General features: G+C 46.8%; 1 protein-coding gene across 1 annotated transcript; it reads left to right on the top strand.

Moving 5' to 3' along the window:
• The first annotated feature begins 1799 nt into the window (after window positions 1-1799).
• LOC147620776 (fumarate hydratase 1, mitochondrial-like) lies at window positions 1800-18799 on the top strand. The gene is made up of 9 exons (XM_086825046.1): window positions 1800-1918; window positions 2015-2109; window positions 2200-2266; window positions 2471-2521; window positions 17346-17441; window positions 17528-17626; window positions 17814-17843; window positions 18114-18179; window positions 18305-18799. The coding sequence occupies exons 3-9, from the start codon at window positions 2261-2263 to the stop codon at window positions 18386-18388; spliced, it is 432 nt and encodes a 143-aa protein (XP_086681172.1). The 5' UTR covers window positions 1800-1918; window positions 2015-2109; window positions 2200-2260; the 3' UTR covers window positions 18389-18799.
• Window positions 18800-19048: the final 249 nt, after the last annotated feature.

The following is a 19048-nucleotide window of genomic DNA, read 5'->3' as shown; positions in this document are numbered from 1 at the left end:
CCTAATGCTAAGGATAGACCTCTACATGCTTTATCCGATGAATTCTCCAAGTGGGTTAAGAGGACTGACTCCCGACTGACCTTCAAGGCTCGGAGACTGACCTACGTAGCTCGTTCTTGAGTGTCCTTGGAATGAGGGCTCACAATGGGGCAACGGTGTACGACAAATATTCCTATAAAAAGGTACTACTTCTATTCAAATGTTTGCATTGATTATCATGTCAGTGTGTCAGTGTGTACCCCAGGGCAGGGTGCACGTGACACCAACTGTGACCTTTTGATAAGGATGGAATTGGATTGGTAGGGAGGAGATTCACTAGCCACAATCTTTTGTGATCATCGATCTTGGATTCAATGCGGGCTATTGTAACCCTATTGGGGTGTCTAGGTATCCTAACATAGGTAGCTGCCCATGTGTGAACAAAAAATAAAGAAATTAGAGACGTGTGCGCAAACACAAAATGTAGGATCTTCCACGGACAGAACTCAGCACAACTTGCAAATGATGAAAAGAGATGGAGAATATACGGGATTATTCAGCAAGAGATGGTATAGCAGATGGTTTCTAAGTTCTACTTCCCACCCATGTGCTCCAGTTGATAGTAGCTTCGATGACATGCTTGGAAACTCTAGATGCATTGTGAATACAAGGACACGCTAGCAATGAAGGTAGAGGATTGTACGATCTGGATAATGAATGAGGGGCTGCACTATCTGTCTATATATCATAGTCATAGGAAACGGCCGTTTCAGTCCCTATAAACAGGTTTCTCCATTTCAGGACCCAATCCGTTTCCATGGCTGTTTCTCGTTTCCCAAGTGATATTGTCACAGGAAACAGCCGTTTCCACCCCTAAAAACTCGTTTCCGTGTTTCCATTCCTCGAACGTTTCCATTCTCGTTTCTCGTTTCTAGTGACTACGCTATAAATAGCTTCAAATGGGGGACATAGTTCAGGTCAGCCGTTGTGGACCACCTTTGGTCAAGTCATACAAAACCCAATTGACCATGTCACCTCACTTGGGCAGACTACTCAATAGCCCATGGGTGTTGGCTCAGCTTTTGAGCCCTCGTTTGGGCACTCATTCGAGCCTCGCAAACGAAGGACATAGACCTTTGACAATGAAATAAAGTCACACAATTGGCCTTCTAGTTGCGAGAATCGGACATTGAGAAGAGCAGTACTTTCTTTTGTGGATTGGACCCACACATTCAGTGGGACGTCTGGTGTTTTTTTCTTCGGAGTTTGGAGGAGCCTCTTGAGCTAGCCCAGAAGAGCAATCATGAGAAGCCAAAGACGGTCTCGTCCCAGTATAATGTGGCCAAGGCAGATAATGTTGGCACTCATGCCGCAGTTCGTGGGTTCATCCTTGGTGGAGCTTTCTGGAGCATCTGGCCCCAAGCCTGTGGAGACCACACACTGGCCATCTACACTAGCTCTGCTGTAATGAGGAGCATCATTGAAAGTTAAAGGCAGTCCATTGGAGAGCAAAGTCACCTTATGATTTATTTTCTGCAGCAAAACTTGTTTATATTCTACATAAGATTTGAGTGATTAAGCTTTAGTCTTACCTTTCTGCAGCAAAACGTGTTTACATTCTACATAAGATTTGAGTGATTAAGCATTAATCTTACCTTACGATTTGCTTTCTGCACCAGAGAGCAAACTCACCTTATGGTTTGTTTACATTCTGCATAAGATTTGACTGATTAAGCATTAATCTTAATTGTATGATCTTATGATGGTATTTCACAAAATATCATTGGATTTTATTTTGTGTGGGGGCTTCCTGTCGCAATGGACATTGTGATGATTATTTTTTGTGCCTTTGAGCAGTTTTGATAAGAAAGTTGCAGACGCAGTTGCGGCAGAGACCAGTCTACCGTTTGTCACCGCAGAAAACAAGTTTGAGGCTTTGGTAATGTGTTTATATGAAGGTATCTAACAAAAATGAGCGATTCTTTCTCTACAGTGTGAGTACAAGCTTTTAGTGTCTTCTTATTTCTCTGGTCAGGCAACTCATGATGCCATTGTGGAGGTCAGCGGTGCTTTGAACACAGTTGCTGTGTCGTTGAATAAGATATCAAATGATGTACGTTTTCTTGGAAGGTAAAGCATGGGACATTAGCTTGGTTTTAAAGCTTTATATTGTGTTTGAAAGATACATTGTGTCATGTTTTTGTTGTTGTTGGTCTGCAGTGGTCCTCGCTGTGGATTAGGAGAGCTGCTCCTTCCTGAAAATGAGCCGGGGAGCAGCATAATGCCTGTATGTTTTTTTCCTCCTGTAGAACTGAGGCCAATCATTTGTGTGTGTGTATGGTGCGTGTGTGCATGCATGCATGTGGCTGTGTTGCGTGTGTATTGTGTGCATGTGTATGTGTATTATACAGAAAGAATCAATCTTACTGCTATATATCATATCTTGGAGTTTCAAGATGTAAGTGAATGCATGGTTTGCTGTCTTTTGCAGGGCAAGGTGAATCCAACTCAATGTGAGGCATTGACCATGGTTTGTGCACAGGTACTGCTAACAGTTCTTCATTAGAACCTGAGTGTATGTGGTCAGAGTTTGGTTGTTCTAGGTGCTGTCTTCTTTTCAGAAAATAGGACTATTCATATAACTGCTCTAGGCTATGTTTTTGTTTGCTCTAGGTGCTATCTTCTTTTCTGAAAATAGGACTACTCACGTAGCAGCTATGACCGGGCCTTGCTTCACAGAAGCTCTGGTCGTAGGCGAGCCCAGGCTGCTTTGTGTGGGGGCTACAAAGCAAATCCATATGTCCTCAACGACTGCAATGGATCACTTCAGTAGGCTGTCTCACTAAATTATCTGGAAAGCACAACTATGTCCTCTCTTGACGGCGACTTTGCATTCCATCCAAATGTAACTGCCCTTACGTGTGAATTGATGTTCAGCCATCTGTTACCTTTTCCACCAATTGATAGCCGTCCAAACTATGTGAATCCACCGTTAGCGATACCTTATTCACCTCATTCTGGTTAATTGATACCCTATTCTTAATACATGATACCTCACCAATCAAAATAATAGTTGGCCAGGAGGAAATACTTCCCAAGGCTCGGCTCTTGGAAGAAGGCCTCTAACAATTAGCTTGCCCAGAAGGGCACGGCTTTGTATGGCGGGGTTGATGATGCCCAGGCCCCCTCTATGGCGCAGTTGCACGATCACTCTTCAGGCCACCTTGGCCCATGGCAGGCCTCCTGTCGCTGCCAGCCCATAGAAAGTTGTGGATCAGCCGCTGAACCTGATCAATGCAGGCCCGTGGGAAGGCCCGGCAAGAAGTGATATACCACATGGTGGCAAGACGAACCTGGTTCGCCACCACTACTTGGCTGGCTGAGGAAAGCCTCGTTGAACTCCCGTATAGTAGCTTCTTCCAAATGCTTAGAAGAAGAGGGGCTAACTGCTGCACCGGGGAGATATCGATGCCCACGTGGCATCCAAGATAACAGACTGGAGTGCCCCTTGGGATCTACTAGAAAGCATCAACTAGACGCCAAGTTGGGGCGTGCGAAGAGCCAACCCAAAATCCACACGACTTGTGCTAGTTGATCTGCGCTCCAGACGACAGAAGATCTCTATTGACTCTACAAATATCTGAAGGTTCTCCTCGTCTCTTGATAAGTATGCTTCTGTGTCATCTACGAACTCGGAGTCTAGCAACTCCTCCTGTGCACGGATGGGGAGACGCAATCCCTGAATTATTTTGCCACTCTCATTTTGGAGTCGTGTTTTCTCTCTCTCTCTCTCTCTCTCTCTCTCTCTCTCTCTAGCCAGTCTCGAGCAGGAGCTGTACCAATTATTTTTGGCACGGGACTGCAAGGAGGCATGGACGATCTTCCAGGATCATCGCCTACCGACCCGGATCTCCTCACCCGACATATGGCATACCTATGCCACCTCCTTGGAGACCCACCCCTCCCTCACCCAGCTGCGCCTTGCCCCCCCATTCTTCCTTCCACTTGAGCATGTTGAGAGATTCTATTGACACAATGGGAGAGCACAGGATCATGATGGGCTGCTTGCAGAGCACTTCTCACATGGGAGGGATGTGTTGGCTCCACTTTTGGTTCATATGTTTAATGGGGCCTTATGTGAAGTTCCCCCACCTACCCCCCTCCCCCCCCCCCCCCCCCCCCCCCCCCCAAAGTTGGTCTTCTAATACCATTGTGCCCATTCTGAAGGCAGGTGACCCCATGGACCTTGGTAACTACAGGTCTATTATGATTGGTCACATGTTGGCCAAGATTTATGGATCGACCTTGGAGCATGCGCAACAGATGGGCTGAGGAGCATAGACTCAGAGCACCTGGGCAAGCAGGTTTTTGGAGAGGACACTCCACACTGGATCACATCTTTGAGCTACGGGGGATCATTGAGGAGGGGAGAGCTCACAGGCGTCGGATATACTGTTGCTTTGTCGATGTCCACATCCCACAGGCTAGGTTGATGAGGGGACTTTAGGATATGGGAGTACCACCAGATATGCTTTGGGGGATCCTCACACTTTACGAGTCTGTCACTAGCCGAGTACGGGCCCCAGGGGGTGATTGAGAGTTTTTACACATCACCATATCGGGGTGAAACAGAGCTACCCCTTGTCTCGTACTCTGTTTGGGCTATACATTGATGAGATATCTGACTACATAGACAAACAGAGAGGACCAGAAGCATGACTGGTAGGAGTCTTAATACCTATCCTATTGTATGTAGACGACATTTTCCTTATGTGACTCACCAGAGGGGCTACAGAGGCATTTGGATGCATTACGGGCCTTTTGCGAGGACCGGTACATCACTGTGAACCTTGGGAAGACCAAGGTTATGATCTTTAATACCTCCCCGCAATGGATAGGTAGATCCGCACCACAGTCTACATGCATATCTGGGGATCACTTTTGCTGGACCATGGAGGCAATGCTCACAAATATAGTTTCATGAGTCGAGGAAGAAGCTTTGGCTATTTGACACAATAGTCACACTTGCACTATTGTATGGAGCTCCCATCTAGGGTTGCAGTTTGTACCACAAGAGGAGGCAGAGGGGGGGAGCCAGCTGAGATGAGATACGGAAGAGGTATGTGATGGGTGGAAGCCGATGGAGAGGCCCCTAGTGATGATGATCTCGCACATGATTAGGAGTAAGCCATCAGTGCCACATGAGATTGTGCGGGGCCGCACTGATCGTGATAGAGGCTCTATTCCAGACAGTGACGCACTGGCATAGATGAAGGGAGCTCCGACAAGATAGATACCCCCGGCTCACCCTAGAGTTCTGGAGACAGCTTGCAGCAGACAGAGACAGGCGTGATGTTATGCACAGTTGATCACTTGGTTCGGTATACATGGCATGCAGATGGGGGCATTTCCCTGTTTTCATGATCCACCTGCTACACTCGACCTCCATGTTGATGCAGGAGTGACACTAGACAAAGCCATCGAGCTATGTAGAGCTCGACGCCCCCGACCCCGTGGCCCCCGCCCACGCTCGTGTCACCACCACAGGAGGATTAGAGCCATCATTTCCCACCACCACAGGACTCTCTCCCGCTGGCTCAGCTTTACTACATCGGATACCATAATGCAACGTCCTATGCGGGATATTTTAGTTGTCGCTCTTTATATGGGGATCAGCTTTGGCATTTCAGCTCTTGTTCCTTTCTTTTATTTTTAGTACCCATGATAATGTTTTCCATGAACATGATGTAATCTTCTGGTCTCATAGGTCATTTTGGCCTTATGAAGACGTTAATATAACTCTCTTTCTGTGTGTGTGTGCGTGTGTGTGTGTGTTTATGCTATAGCCATAGCCATGTTTCTATTTGATCCACCATAGCCTCCACTTCATGTTTTTTACATTGAGGTCTTTCAAAGTGTGATGGGCTATTTTACATGGAGAATTTATAGCAATTAAAAAAGTAAAAATTCGATTTAGCATGTCATAAAGACCAGTTCACAAACAAGTATGGCGCACTGTTTAGAGCTTATTAGGAAGCCATGCAGACGAGGATTCCTGCGATTTCAGTGGGAAAGAATATGACCCATTTGCAACGTGTGGACTGGGTGTGCCAGGATGCAAGCCATTGGAAGTAACATGGTTGGACAGGAAAGGGCTGGGCAGGTTGAATCAGGCGGTTAGTCTACGTTTGTCTGAGTGGGGAAGCACAACATTAATGCTAAAGTTTGATTAAGTGCGTTTCAGCCCACCACTGTGCATGAGCGGTCAAACAGTTCACTCGAGCAGCTGAATCAAATGGTCAAGGGATCCAGCCTATAAATAGGCCCTCAGCCCCCACATTTAGTAATCAATCAGTTAGTGGGCTTCTATTCCAGCAGTTGTGCGGGCCGTGTGCACTGGAAGTTGGAGCCAGACAAGAGGAGCCAGTGTTTGGAAAAAAGTGATGGTTTCTCGGGCTTTTTTTCCAAACACTGGAAGAGGAGCCAGACAAGAGGAGCCAGTGTTTGGAAAAAAGTGATGGTTTCTCGGGCTTTTTTTTTTCTCTGGGAAAAAGATCCTTCTATTAGTTAATGAAAGACAGCCACAAAGGGCTGGATACAACCACAAAGGGCTAGATACAAACTCGCCTCATGTACATGCCAGGAATCAAATGATCATAAGAATGGGAAGAGACTTCTCGAGCTGGCCGCTCTGGGAGGAGAAGGCTATCTCATTGGGGGGGGGAGGGGGTGACTGTCAAATCCCCACGGATCCCCTCGTGATCGATCTTGGTTCGAAACTCGAATCCTGCAAACAAACGAACAACAAACAAGCAAGGGGGTGCAGGCCTGACTCACCTCCCAACCATGACAGCCGTGGGCAAGCCCACAGTCTTGGCTGTCCCCACTGAGCCACGAGCTGAGCTAACTAGGATGACGTACCGACCAATCTCCTCCTCGCGACGTCCCATACCGCCACGAAGCTGCCCTCGCGGGCCTTGAGATTGCTGCCGGCCTCGGCTGCATAAAGCAGGTGCACGTCTGCACTAGATCCAGGCTCCAAGACCATAGAGCTCTCACAAACTCGCGAGACTCTCTATAATACAATAACTAACCTTGGCCAGCCTTTTATAGGCTCTTGGCCGGTCATCGGGCGTCCACACTTGGGTGCCCGTCCGTCCATACTTGGGTGCCCGCCCGTTAGTATATCCCTAACTCAGCTCGTCAATTAGCCTGCCTAGTTCCAAGCTTCCCCAAGCCTCGAAACTAGTCTTGCATGCGTATAGCACACGGTAGATACCCACTGTGCACATGACATACTCCCCTTCCTCTAAGAGCTCACTCCTGAGCTCACTAAAAAGCCAGGGTAATCTCTCTGAAGAGAAGTCAATGTCTCCCATGTAGCGTCCTCCTCAACACGATCCTTCCACTTGATCTTGTATTCCGTGATAAGCGTATGACGCAATCTTCGTTCACGAAAGCCAAGAATCTTTTCAGGTTCGTGCGGAACAAATGTCTTGTCCTGGACATCTATGATTTCTTGAGGAGTAACTAACTGATCTGCTCCACCCAGTACTTCCTTAAGTCTACTGACATGAAATACAGGATGAACTTTCACATGAGAAGGTAAATCCAATTCATATGCAACTGAACCAATCCGTCGTGTAACACGAAATGGTCCACAGTATCTAGGGAATAATTTCGGAGATCGACCTGTCCGTAAAGTCTCGGAATCTTTCGGAACTCGCAAATACACCATCGTTCCTTCAGAGAACTCTCTAGGTGAACGATGTCTATTAGAATAAAACCTGTCGCGGTCTTGAGCACTTCTAATAGATTCCTTTGCAACTTGTAACATTTCCTGTATATCTTGCAAAAAATTACGTGCTGCATCATGTTGAAGTCCTGAGAATTCTACTGTAACAGGTGATCTTGGTTGAAAACCGTACATAAGCATGAAAGGACTAAACCCTGTACACGTATGCTTAGTACTGTTATATGCAAATTCTAACATAGGAAGATAATCCTCCCATGAACTCTGTCTTTTGGATACATATGCTCGAAGCATATCTTCCAAGATCTGATTCACTCTTTCAGTCTGGCCATCAGATTGAGGATGATCTGAGGAACTCAAATTCAAAGTTGTTTCCAACTTCTCAAAAACAAGTTTCCAAAAATCACTCGTAAACTTAGAGTCCCTATCACTGACTATGTCCTGCGGTAACCCGTACAGTCTAAACAATTGCTCGATAAACTGCCGAGCTAATTGCGTAGTTGTAATAGTCTTTCGGGTCGGTAAAAATCTAGCCATCTTTGTCAAGCGATCTACCACAACCCAAATAGAATCGTGGCCTTGATGTGTTCTTGGCAATCCGGTAATAAAATCCATGGAAATACTTTCCCATTTATTACTTGGGATTTGCAAAGGATGCAACAACCCAGCCTGTCTAAAGCGTTCAGCTTTATTTGCCTGACAAATCTGACACTTGAGAACATAATCTTCTACATACCCTTTCATCTTCGGCCAATAAAAAGTGTGTTTCACTAATGATAATGTCCTGTGTACCCCAGGGTGTCCAGCAGAAGGGGCGTCGTGACACTCCCTCAGAATCTTGGACCTAATGTCCGGGATCTGTGGTACACAAATTTTGTCATTACGGAATAGCAAACCATTCCGAATCATCCACTGACCTCCTGTAGCCTGAATAGTAGACTGCTCAGTCATCGAGTCTTGGTCAATCAATGAGCTCCCATCCTGGATCTTCTGCCAAAATGGACCAAAATAACTATCAGTCCTGCAAAGCCCTCTCAATGACTGAAATAAGTCAGTAGAAATCTCGGTGAACGACAAAGAATTCACCTCTCTAATCCGACTAAGCGCATCTGCGATACTATTCATGGACCCTTTCCGATAACGGATCTCAAAATCAAAATCTTGGATTAACTCTGCCCAACCAGCTTTCCTGCCTCTCAAATCATCCGCATCACACACATACTTGATTGACTAATGATCAGTCAAGACCACAAACTTGGAGCCATATAAATAATGTCTCCAAACCTTGAGAGCATGAATCACAGCATAAAGCTCCTTCTCAAGGGTTGGCCAACGAGATTGAGTGTCGTCTAGCTTTTTACTTTCAAAAGCAACCGGTCTACCATCTTGAAATAAAGCAGCCCCGACAGCATAGTCACTGGCATCAGTTTCAAGAACATAAGGCCGACTAGGATCAGGCAATGCTAAGATAGGTGCTTCCTTGACTTTATTTTTCAAAAGTCTGAAGGCCATATCCAAATTGTTATTCCAAGTGATAGGCTGATTGGACTTACGTCCACGACCTTTCAATAAGTCGGTCATCGGTAGTGTGAGCTGAGAGTACTCCCGTACAGATTTCCGAAGAAACACTACAAAACCGAGAAAAGAACGAAGTTGTTTCACTGTTCGCGGTATAGGCCAATCCAAAACCTTCTGAACTCGGTCATAGTCAATGCTCAATCCATCTCTAGTGATCTTGTGTCCCAAGTAAATGATGTCGGTCATAAAGAACTCACATTTACTCAATTTAGCATATAGTTGATTCTGTCTTAAAATAGATAAGACAATCGTGAGGTGTCTGACATGATCCTCAAGAGTACGACTATAAATCAAAATATCATCCAGGAACACCACCACAAATTTCCCCAAATGTTCACGAAAAAGATCGTTCATCATTTGCTGGAAAGTGGCTGGAGCATTGGTTAACCCAAAAGGTAATACGAGAAACTCGTAATGGCCATACCTAGTCCGAAAGGCGGTTCTTTCGACATGCCTTTCATGAATACGTATTTGGTGATAACCAGTACGTAAATCTATCTTCGTGAAATATTTCGCTCTTGCTAACCGGTCAATCAGGTCATCGGATCTAGGGAGAGGATAACGGTTCTTAATTGTCAGCTTGTTCAATCTCTTGTAATCTATACACATTCTCCAAGTATTGTCCTTCTTTCTCCTAAGCAACACAGGTGCACCCCAAGGTGATTTACTGGGACGGATCTGGCCCATCCTCAAATAATCTTCGAGTTGTTTAGCCAACTCATCTTCCTCAGCTTGGCTCATCCTATATAAGGTGGAATACTCACAGGATGAGCACCAGGGATCAAGTCAATACGATGATCTACTGCCCGTTCAGGTGGTAAACCCGATGGCAATTCCTTAGGAAATACATCTTGAAACGAATCAAGTATCTTCTGTAATTCTTTGCTTTCAAACACACTTAATTCATTCACATCCATGGAAGGGATGAGAAAAGAAGAAAGTGGAATCAATACACAATGGAAAGCGGTATACAAAGAAGAATCCATTATATTTCCAAAATCAATAGTATTTACAAGAGGTCCCTGAGAGGGATGAATACAATCACCTAAAATACTATACTTGGTGTCCCTATGCTGAAAAGAAAAAATATGACTAGACCAATCTATCTGGACGTCAAGAGTCTTAAACCACTCAATCCCTAATAACAAGTCTACATTTTCCAGATGCATAACATAGCATTCCAGAGTATCTTTGTAGTCCTGAAAATGGATTGGAAGCATCTCCACTTTGCGATCCCAAACTTGTCTTCTCGCAGGTAGACGTACCTCATAGGTATGGTCGCTGAGTGTCGTATCAAGACTCAATTTCTGCACAAGTTTGTAGTTAACAAAATTATGTGAACTGCCAGGGTCTAACAGAATGTGAATTTTATGGCCATTCACTTCTCCATAAACTCGGAGAAGATCATGTATGCCAAATACTTTAGAATTGAACAGGCAATCAGAACAAGTACTAGGACGAGAAAGTACAGTAATTGACTTACCTGTCAAAGACAACTGGTTAGCTGCCTTTGGCTTGGGTCCTGCGTTTGTCTTGGTACCCTTTTGCTTTGGGCACTCATTACACATGTGTCCTTTTTCTTCGCAGATAAAACAACGTCCTTCTTTCTTAAGCTTCAAAGCCCGAAGGAGTCGTTTCTTCTTCGCTGGTGTCGAACTGGAATTCTTCGAAGGTTGGTCCGAAGACTTGCCTTCAGTCGTGTTAGCCATAGGTGCGGAGAACTTTCTTTTATGCTTGTTCCCCTGCTCGGTAACGGGTTTCGACTTGGAAGAGATCATCGTATCATCATAGATACGAGCTGAATGAATGGCCTCGTCCAATGTTTTGCATTTGTTATTTTTAACCTGTAATCGGTACGAGTCCGGTAAACCAGCTACGAAAAACTCCAAAAGAGTAGTGGGATCCATCTTTGTAGCCTTCATCTGCAAGTCACGAAACTTCTGGAGGTAGACCTCATAAGTGAGACGCTGCGAGGTCATGGTCAAAGCTGAAAACCGGGCAACAACATCGTAGTCATCCTCTTTCTTGAGGAATTCTTTCTTGAGGAATTCTTTCTTGAAAATATCTTCAAATTGTGCCCAAGTCGTTGGCTTAGGGTTCAGTTCCTTCCACCAAAGCAAAGCTTTGCCGGACAGGAAACCTGCTGCTAACTGTATCTTCTTTCCATCATCATATGGATGAAACTGAAAGTGAACTTGCCACTTGTGTAGCCACGTGTCCATGATCTCCTTGGTTTGCTGCTTTTGCTCGCCCCCGAACGGTTCCGGAGTAATATTTCGGCCTAAAGCAGAAGCCAAGGTATCCATTCCCGAGAAAGTAGAGAGGGTAGTGGTCAATAGAGCGATGGAGTTATGCAAAGCCTGCATCTGGGCTGCGATTTGTGCCTGACGTTCCGTCGAAGAAGCTTCGAGAGCTACTTTGAACTCTTGGAAATCTGATTTTGACACAAATTCGTCAAAAAGATCGGCATCGGTTCCTTCCGTAGCCGGCAAGCCTTCGCGTTCCACGAGGGGCTCCAACTCTGATTCTTGGGTCGACATCGTGAAGAGGGTACGTGGAGAGAAAATTCGATCTTTGCACAATGAAAGTGCGAGCGAACTTGAGAGCTTGAGAGCTTGAAAACTTGAGAACTTGAGAACTCGAGAGATGTGTGGCAAGAAGTCCACGTCAGGGGTTTATAAAGGTTTCCCAAAAGCCAAAAAATCTCGAAAAGCTAGGCTTAGCTTTTGCTTTAGCTTTTGTTTTGTTTTTTTTTTCCCTCTTGAATAAATAAATAAATAAATATATATATTTTAATATATATATATATGGATATATATATTCTCTTGTCTTTAAAAAAATAAAAACCTTGGAAACCTTTTGAACCTTGGAGGTTTCTTTTAAAACTTTGAAAGTTTTAAATTCTAAAAAAAAACAAAATCTAAGAAAAAAACGTGCTTTCCTTATGTTTTTTTTTTCCTCCAGGACAAATATGCCGGCGCCGCCTGGATTAGACCTCCGGTGAGCTGACGTCGCCATGCTGCTTTCTGGCCGTCGCTGCACGCTTGCCCGTCGGCTGCTGGAAACCGGCGCCTGAACGCCTGCCCGTCGACTGCTGGAACCCCGTCGGCTGCTGCTGGAAACCTGCGCTGGTCGCCTACAAGGCATGGCTGGGCGCCTGCGTAGGGCTGGGCGTTGCCCGCCTGGCCTGTGCGCCGGCCTGGCCTGGGCACCAGCCCACCGTGCCTAGCCTTGGGCGCCTACATGGCTTGGCTGCCTGGCCGCCTGGCTTGGCAGGCCTAGCCTGGTTGCTTGGCCGCCTAGTTTTAGGCGCCTTTAGCCGCCGGTAGCCAACGCCTGCAACTTGCCAACGCACTAATCCACCAGCCCGCCAGTGCCTCCGCCAGCCGCCAGTGCCACCGTCTCACAACCACTCTCGCTCTCTCTCTCTCTCTCTCATGCGCCAAAAAACAACGAAAAGCATTATGCTTTTTTTTTCTTCTGTTTTCTCTCCCTGCAAGTTATGCGTATGCACAACAAAACAGGCCTCTTCTTTGCCAAGCAAAAAGACCCTACTTCTTGCAAAACAATCAACCCTTCTAAGACTACCATCTCCCATCAACATGGGGTTCTTTGATGAAGAAAAAACACATACCAAATCTGAAAACTGCAGTATGCACAGAAAAAACAGCAAGTTTTTTAACACATACCGTTCTTCGACCTCTTCTTCTCTACCTACCGACTTGCTCGTTCACGAGGTATGCTCTGATACCATTGTCAAATCCCCACGGATCCCCTCGTGATCGATCTTGGTTCGAAACTCGAATCCTACAAACAAACGAACAACAAACAAGCAAGGGGGTGCAGGCCTGACTCACCTCCCAACCATGACAGCCGTGGGCAAGCCCACAGTCTTGGCTGTCCCCACCGAGCCACGAGCTGAGCTAACTAGGATGACGTACCGACCAATCTCCTCCTTGTGACGTCCCATACCGCCACGAAGCTGCCCTCGTGGGCCTGGAGATTGCTGCCGGCCTCGGTTGCATAAAGCAGGTGCACGTCTGTACTAGATCCAGGCTCCAAGACCATAGAGCTCTCACACACTCGCGAGACTCTCTATAATACAATAACTAACCTTGGCCACCCTTTTATAGGCTCTTGGCCGGTCATCGGGCGTCCACACTTGGGTGCCCGTCCGTCCATACTTGGGTGCCCGCCCGTTAGTATATCCCTAACTCAGCTCGTCAATCAGCCTGCCTAGTTCCAAGCTTCCCCAAGCCTCGAAACTAGTCTTGCATGCGTATAGCACACGGTAGATACCCACTGTGCACATGACAGGTGACAACCACACGGGTGGTCTGTAATGCCGAATGGCGTCACCACCTCTATCTGTGAGAAAAGGGCCAGGCTGCCAGAGCCTCAAGAAAGCTTCTTGCTGCTTCCACATGCGGTCAGAACCACCTTGCAACTTCCCCCAGTGACCGCGGAGGGTATGAATGATGTCGAGCCAAATGCTCCTGATGGACTCAACAGGCAGAGTGTGGGTACCCTCGATGGCTTCGCTACATCTAGCTCGCCAAATGTGCCAAGCTGCAATGCTACTGCAAATCTCCCATCTTTGGCATGAGCCTGGTCGCCAATGGTCAGTAGATGGGGCCGTGACTGGTACTGTCGAAATGTGAAGGTGAGAGACTTGAAGGGCTAGCCCCCCACCACCCTCCTCATAATCCTTGACCACCTCACTCTCTGTGGCCCTAGGTCGAGGTCCTGTCCATCGTGAATATGCGAAGAATCCGCAGCCAGACTTGCTGAGCCTTTGGGCAATCCCAAAGACGATGTCGCTGAGACTCCTGTGGGTGGCCGCATCTCGGGCAAGCTGCTGGCCGACCTCCAACTGCCAACCATGTGCCAACCGTCAAGCTCGTGTGTGCCATCAGCCAGGGTGATCTTTCTAGGCTGAAAACTGTCCTAGAGCCTCTTCCAAAAATCTCAGAGGAAACGTTGTGAGAGGCCCTATGACTGCCAATGTATTGCTGCTGCCGGGGTGCCATCAATCTCTGGCAACTGAATCTTGCGGCCTAGCCGCGATTTCTCGGGCTTCTATCCAAGTGTTGATCTTTTGTAACTTCTAGACAGTTGTTTGTACTTTTGTTTGTGGGCTTGGGCTCTTGGAGTCAATATTATTCGAATAGATTACTTATACAATTGTGCTACTGTAAGTCTTCCGTTGCTGTACTCCTTTCTCTGTTAGCACTTTCATAGCACCGGTAACTCCACACAGTGACACACACTGGCTCCACACTCTATCTATGTTCATACCACTGCAGTTATGTAGGTCCCCGCCAGTGATTATAACCTTTTATATCGGATTATCTAAATCCCAATAGCCTACTGCTAATTCTTGCCACAGCTTGCATAATCCATAGAGTATTGACCATCCCCTCAGCAGATGCTTTGCCAATGATGCAATTACCTGATATAGATTGCAGCACTTTTTTTTTTTCGAAAAAAGATCCTTTCATTAGTTATATAAAAACGCCCGTAGGGCTACAAAAGATCCTCTCCTGCTCATAAGAAAACAAAGCAGAGATCCAAGCAAGTCAGCTAGGGAGACTTTCCCTAGGTGCAGAAAAGTACAAATATCAGTACAAAGAACTGAGGGGCTATATCATATAATAGGAGGGGGGAAAAGCCAAACAGGTGGCCTGTAGTGCCAGCGGGGGGAACCCGCGTGTAGGGTATAGAAGGGGCCGCTGCGCCAAGTGGTGTGAAAGGCTTGGCGCCGCAAGATCGCCTCATCCGAGTCGCCCCGGATGCGGTCATACTGTCCTCGCAGGGTGTGGATCAACTCCTGTCAAATCCCCCGAACAGTCTCTGCTGGTGGCTCCAATCTCCCCTCAAAGGCCCTGAAACACCGGGCTCTCCAGGTGAACCAGATGGTGAGGCTGCTGAGGAGCTCCCATCGTAGATCCCTCTCCTGTGTCCAGCCGGCGGGCGAGAAATCCGGTGAAGGAACCAGGCGAGGCTGGCCCCTAATGAATCTGATGGCCTGGCTGTCCTGCTCCGTCTCATAGCCCATAGCAGGCCCTGACGAAGTCGACCAAGCAGCGGCACCCCACGTATACATACCCTCTGGAGAGAGGGGGGACCAGAATGCGCAGCATCCGCAGCCAAATCTGTTGCGCCTGAGGACAGTCCCATAGGCAATGTCTATGTGTCTCCATAGGGTGGCCGCATCGGACGCAGGCCGCCGGAAGACCGCTGTAGACAAGCGAGGTGCCAACTGTAGAGCCCCTGTGGGTGACCAGCCACCACTGGAAAGTTGAGATCCTGCGTGCCTGTCGACTAGCCCAGAGCTTGGTCCAAAAATCCTCCAGGAACTCCTGTGAGAGTCCCTGTAGCCGCCAATGCTCCGATGCAGCTGGAGAGACCATCCTCCTCGCCGTCAAAATATGTCGTCCCAACCAAACAGTACACTGGCAAAAGGTGATCTCTGTGGCCTCGGGGGATGCATAAGGATCATGCCACTCGTACTCGCCAGGGTCCCACTGGAGCCGGGCCAAGGGGCACGCTGCATATGCCCATGTGCGCCAATCAGAGTCCACATCTGCAGGGTCTGGGTCAATATACCACTTCCGAGAAGCGGCGGCCACTACCCGTATCCTCTGAAAAATGCACTTTGCAACTAAAGGCGACTCCACCTCCACTCTCTGAAGTCTGCCCTCATCCTGGATCTCATAGTAGAGGCATCTACCATCCTCAGTGCAAGCTCTGACTGCAATCAGGATCTCCAATTGTGTAAAGGCTCCCATCCACCGTGGGGCCACTGGCTCGAGAGGCGTGAACCACTCCTCTGTGAGTGCCTCTTGAATGTCATCCCTCATAATCAGGTGACAAATCTAGTCCAATTTGGCATCCCAAATACCGCACTGTTGTGCCAGGAGGAATCCATCTAAAACCCGGGTCTGGGCTCCATGCCGGAGTGGGAGCGCTACTGATCCAAAAGGCCATTGTCTTGCGCCAATTGAGATAAATGCTCCCGAAAGATTGCAGCACTTTTGTTTCAAGGTAAAAGAAATTAGAGGCAACATTGCTGGAGAATAAGGCTTTTCATGAAGGATATAGTGGAATCAGCAGTGGGTCAGCCTATTATGCTGTCTGTGCTGAGATTGCACAATATAGGAAATTCTTGGCTCAGCCCTCTTCTTGGGGGCTGGAGGTGGAATCACTTGGGTGTGCATGCATCCTTTTGTGGGGGTGGGTGGCCTGGGAGCTGTAGTTACACACTCTTTTGAATGTGGGTGGGTCCTGTGTCATGATAAAGGATGGAGAAACTCAAATATTCAGAGCAAATATATTTTCAGGAATGGGAGGATTCTACACACAAGATAGGAGTTGGTGTGCGTAGGGAGAAGATACATTTGTTGGATTCTCCATCTGCTCTTTTTGGGGTGTTGGTGTATGGGCGGTGGTCTGTTACACATCCTACCCCATGCTAATTTGGCCACCTTGTTGAACATATCAGAAGGCATGGGCCGGAAGAAATGCTGGACATGGCAAGTCACTTTTCTACAAACAAATTTTGATCTACCTCTTCAGGTATCTTCAGGCTGGCATTCAAGCCACCCTTCCAATGCAACCTTTGGCTATCACTTCAATGTCCTTCAAGCGGGCCTGTTCGTGTCATGCAATCTCTTGAGAACAGCTGGACCTGGAACGCCCTTCCAGGGGAAGGATCTATTGTGCTGCTGATGATACCTGCTCTCTTCCTTGCGAATAATATTTTTTTTCCAGGTTGTGTGGAGGGTTGTCTTGCGAAGGCTTTTTTCTGCAGATAGTCTTTGGGGGCAGGCTGTGGCGATGGTACCAGCTGGGAGGGAGTTGACTGGAGGTGGTCTGTAACAAGGCTGCCTAGGTGCTTGCCTGTCCTAAAAAGATGCTGCACCCGTGTGATGGGCAAGCATAGACGGACGGGCACCTTGATGTGTTATTTGTTTTTTGTGTTATAACTTTGCAAGCTTGTGATATGCTGACTGTTTTTTTGATGCAAGTCAAGGTCATGGGAAATCATGTGGCAATAACAGTGGGAGGTGCAAGTGGTCATTTTGAGCTCAATGTCTTCAAGCCTCTGCTTGCTAATGGTGTGCTTCAGGTAGGGTAAAGCTTAATTCTCTCTCAACTTAAGACCAGCTTAACATGTCAAGTTTATAAGTGAGAGGGAGGCGTTTTTGTTTGCAGTCCTTGCGGTTGCTTGGAGATGCAGCTGAATCATTTAGGAAAAATTGTGTTGTTGGTATCGAGCCAAATCGACGGCGCATTTCACAAATTTTACGCGAGGTTTTTCCCCACTCAATACTCATATAGACATAATTTTTGTAATAGTTGTGGTTGTTCCTTATAAAGACCCCGTGTTGCTCAGCCGGTATATAAAACACGGATCTATAGATCAAGGAAGTATGTTATCTGTGTGTTTAGCTTCAAGTCTGTTTGTCCTTAAGCTTGTTGCGTGGATGGTGTGTAACAGTCTTTAATGCTCGTGACGGCCTTGAATCCGGTAAGTTCAAATTCTAAATGATTTCAACTTGCGTTTTGTAATGTGTCTGAGGCTGCGCATAGAATGGTCCTCTGCTCTGGGATGGATGGGCAGTTGGAAGGGCATGATTGCGTCTCCATCCCTGGTGGCAGGCCATGATTGGGCCCATATTGATGTGGGTGGCCCTATGTTGATGTGGGCGGGGATTGTTCTGCATGCAGCCTCAATATAGGTAAGATACAGACAAAGTTACTGATATTGGATTGTTTGTTTCATTGTTGTGGGTGCCAGATAATTGGCTATGACAAGGCAGCCTTAGTCGCAAAGACGGCACATAAAGAAGGGACAACACTTAAAGTATGTGGACTGCTTGTTGATACTCAACTTGTTATGTCGTGCTTTTGGATGTTTAATTGTTGTACTCTGAAGCTCCCTTCATGCCAATGGCTGTTAATTGTAATTTTTTGTTTGTGTGTTTACAGGAGGCAGCGTTGAAACTAGGGGTCCTTACAGAGGAGTCGTTCGATAGCCATGTGGTGCCGGAAAAAATGTTAGGACCATCATAAAGTTGAAACTTACAACTAAGTAGGATCCACATTTACGACCTCTTAGCTTACCTCTTTAGAAGGTTCCTTAGTGTCCACTCTAGCCCCTCCAGGCATCATTCGGTGGTATGCTAGCAATAAACACATTCAGTAGTGACTTTTTATCGGCTTAAAAGATTTTGCCTTATGGAAGAGTGCAAAGAGAGCCTAGCTTTGCTCTGTTGTAGAAGGTTGGCCTTGCAGGTTTTTTCTAATGAGGTAATGACAGTTTTGGTTGGATTGCACTAAGTAGTGCAAGGTGTTGAAGTTTAATTCCTTGGGGGTTGCATCCTCGTCAATTTGAGGATAATTATTGTCCTTGGTCAAATGCATCAAAAGTGTTGTGATGCGTTTGCTTTGGAAATGGCAATGGTAGATTTCAATCATTTCAAATGTTGGCATGGGTGGTCATTGCTTAGAATTTTTGTGGTAATGGTCTTGGTAGACATTGTTCACGGCCTCACGGAGCAACTTTTGGTGCTTGTTTTGAATGCTAGAGAAGGTAGTCACAAAAAGGGAAGAAGAAATGAGAATCTTTTTGGCCCCCTATTTGTTGGGGGTAAGTGGTTCCACCTTCCATGGGGGCACACGGGACAGTTAAATAAGTCCCATATTTGAGGGACACCTTGGGTTGGCTGTGGT

This window comes from Cibotium barometz, chromosome 31 (genome assembly GCF_041138505.1).
Source record: "Cibotium barometz isolate CiBa-2024 chromosome 31, ASM4113850v1, whole genome shotgun sequence".
NCBI lineage: Eukaryota > Viridiplantae > Streptophyta > Polypodiopsida > Cyatheales > Cibotiaceae > Cibotium > Cibotium barometz.
This window is presented reverse-complemented; position numbering and strand designations above follow the sequence as displayed.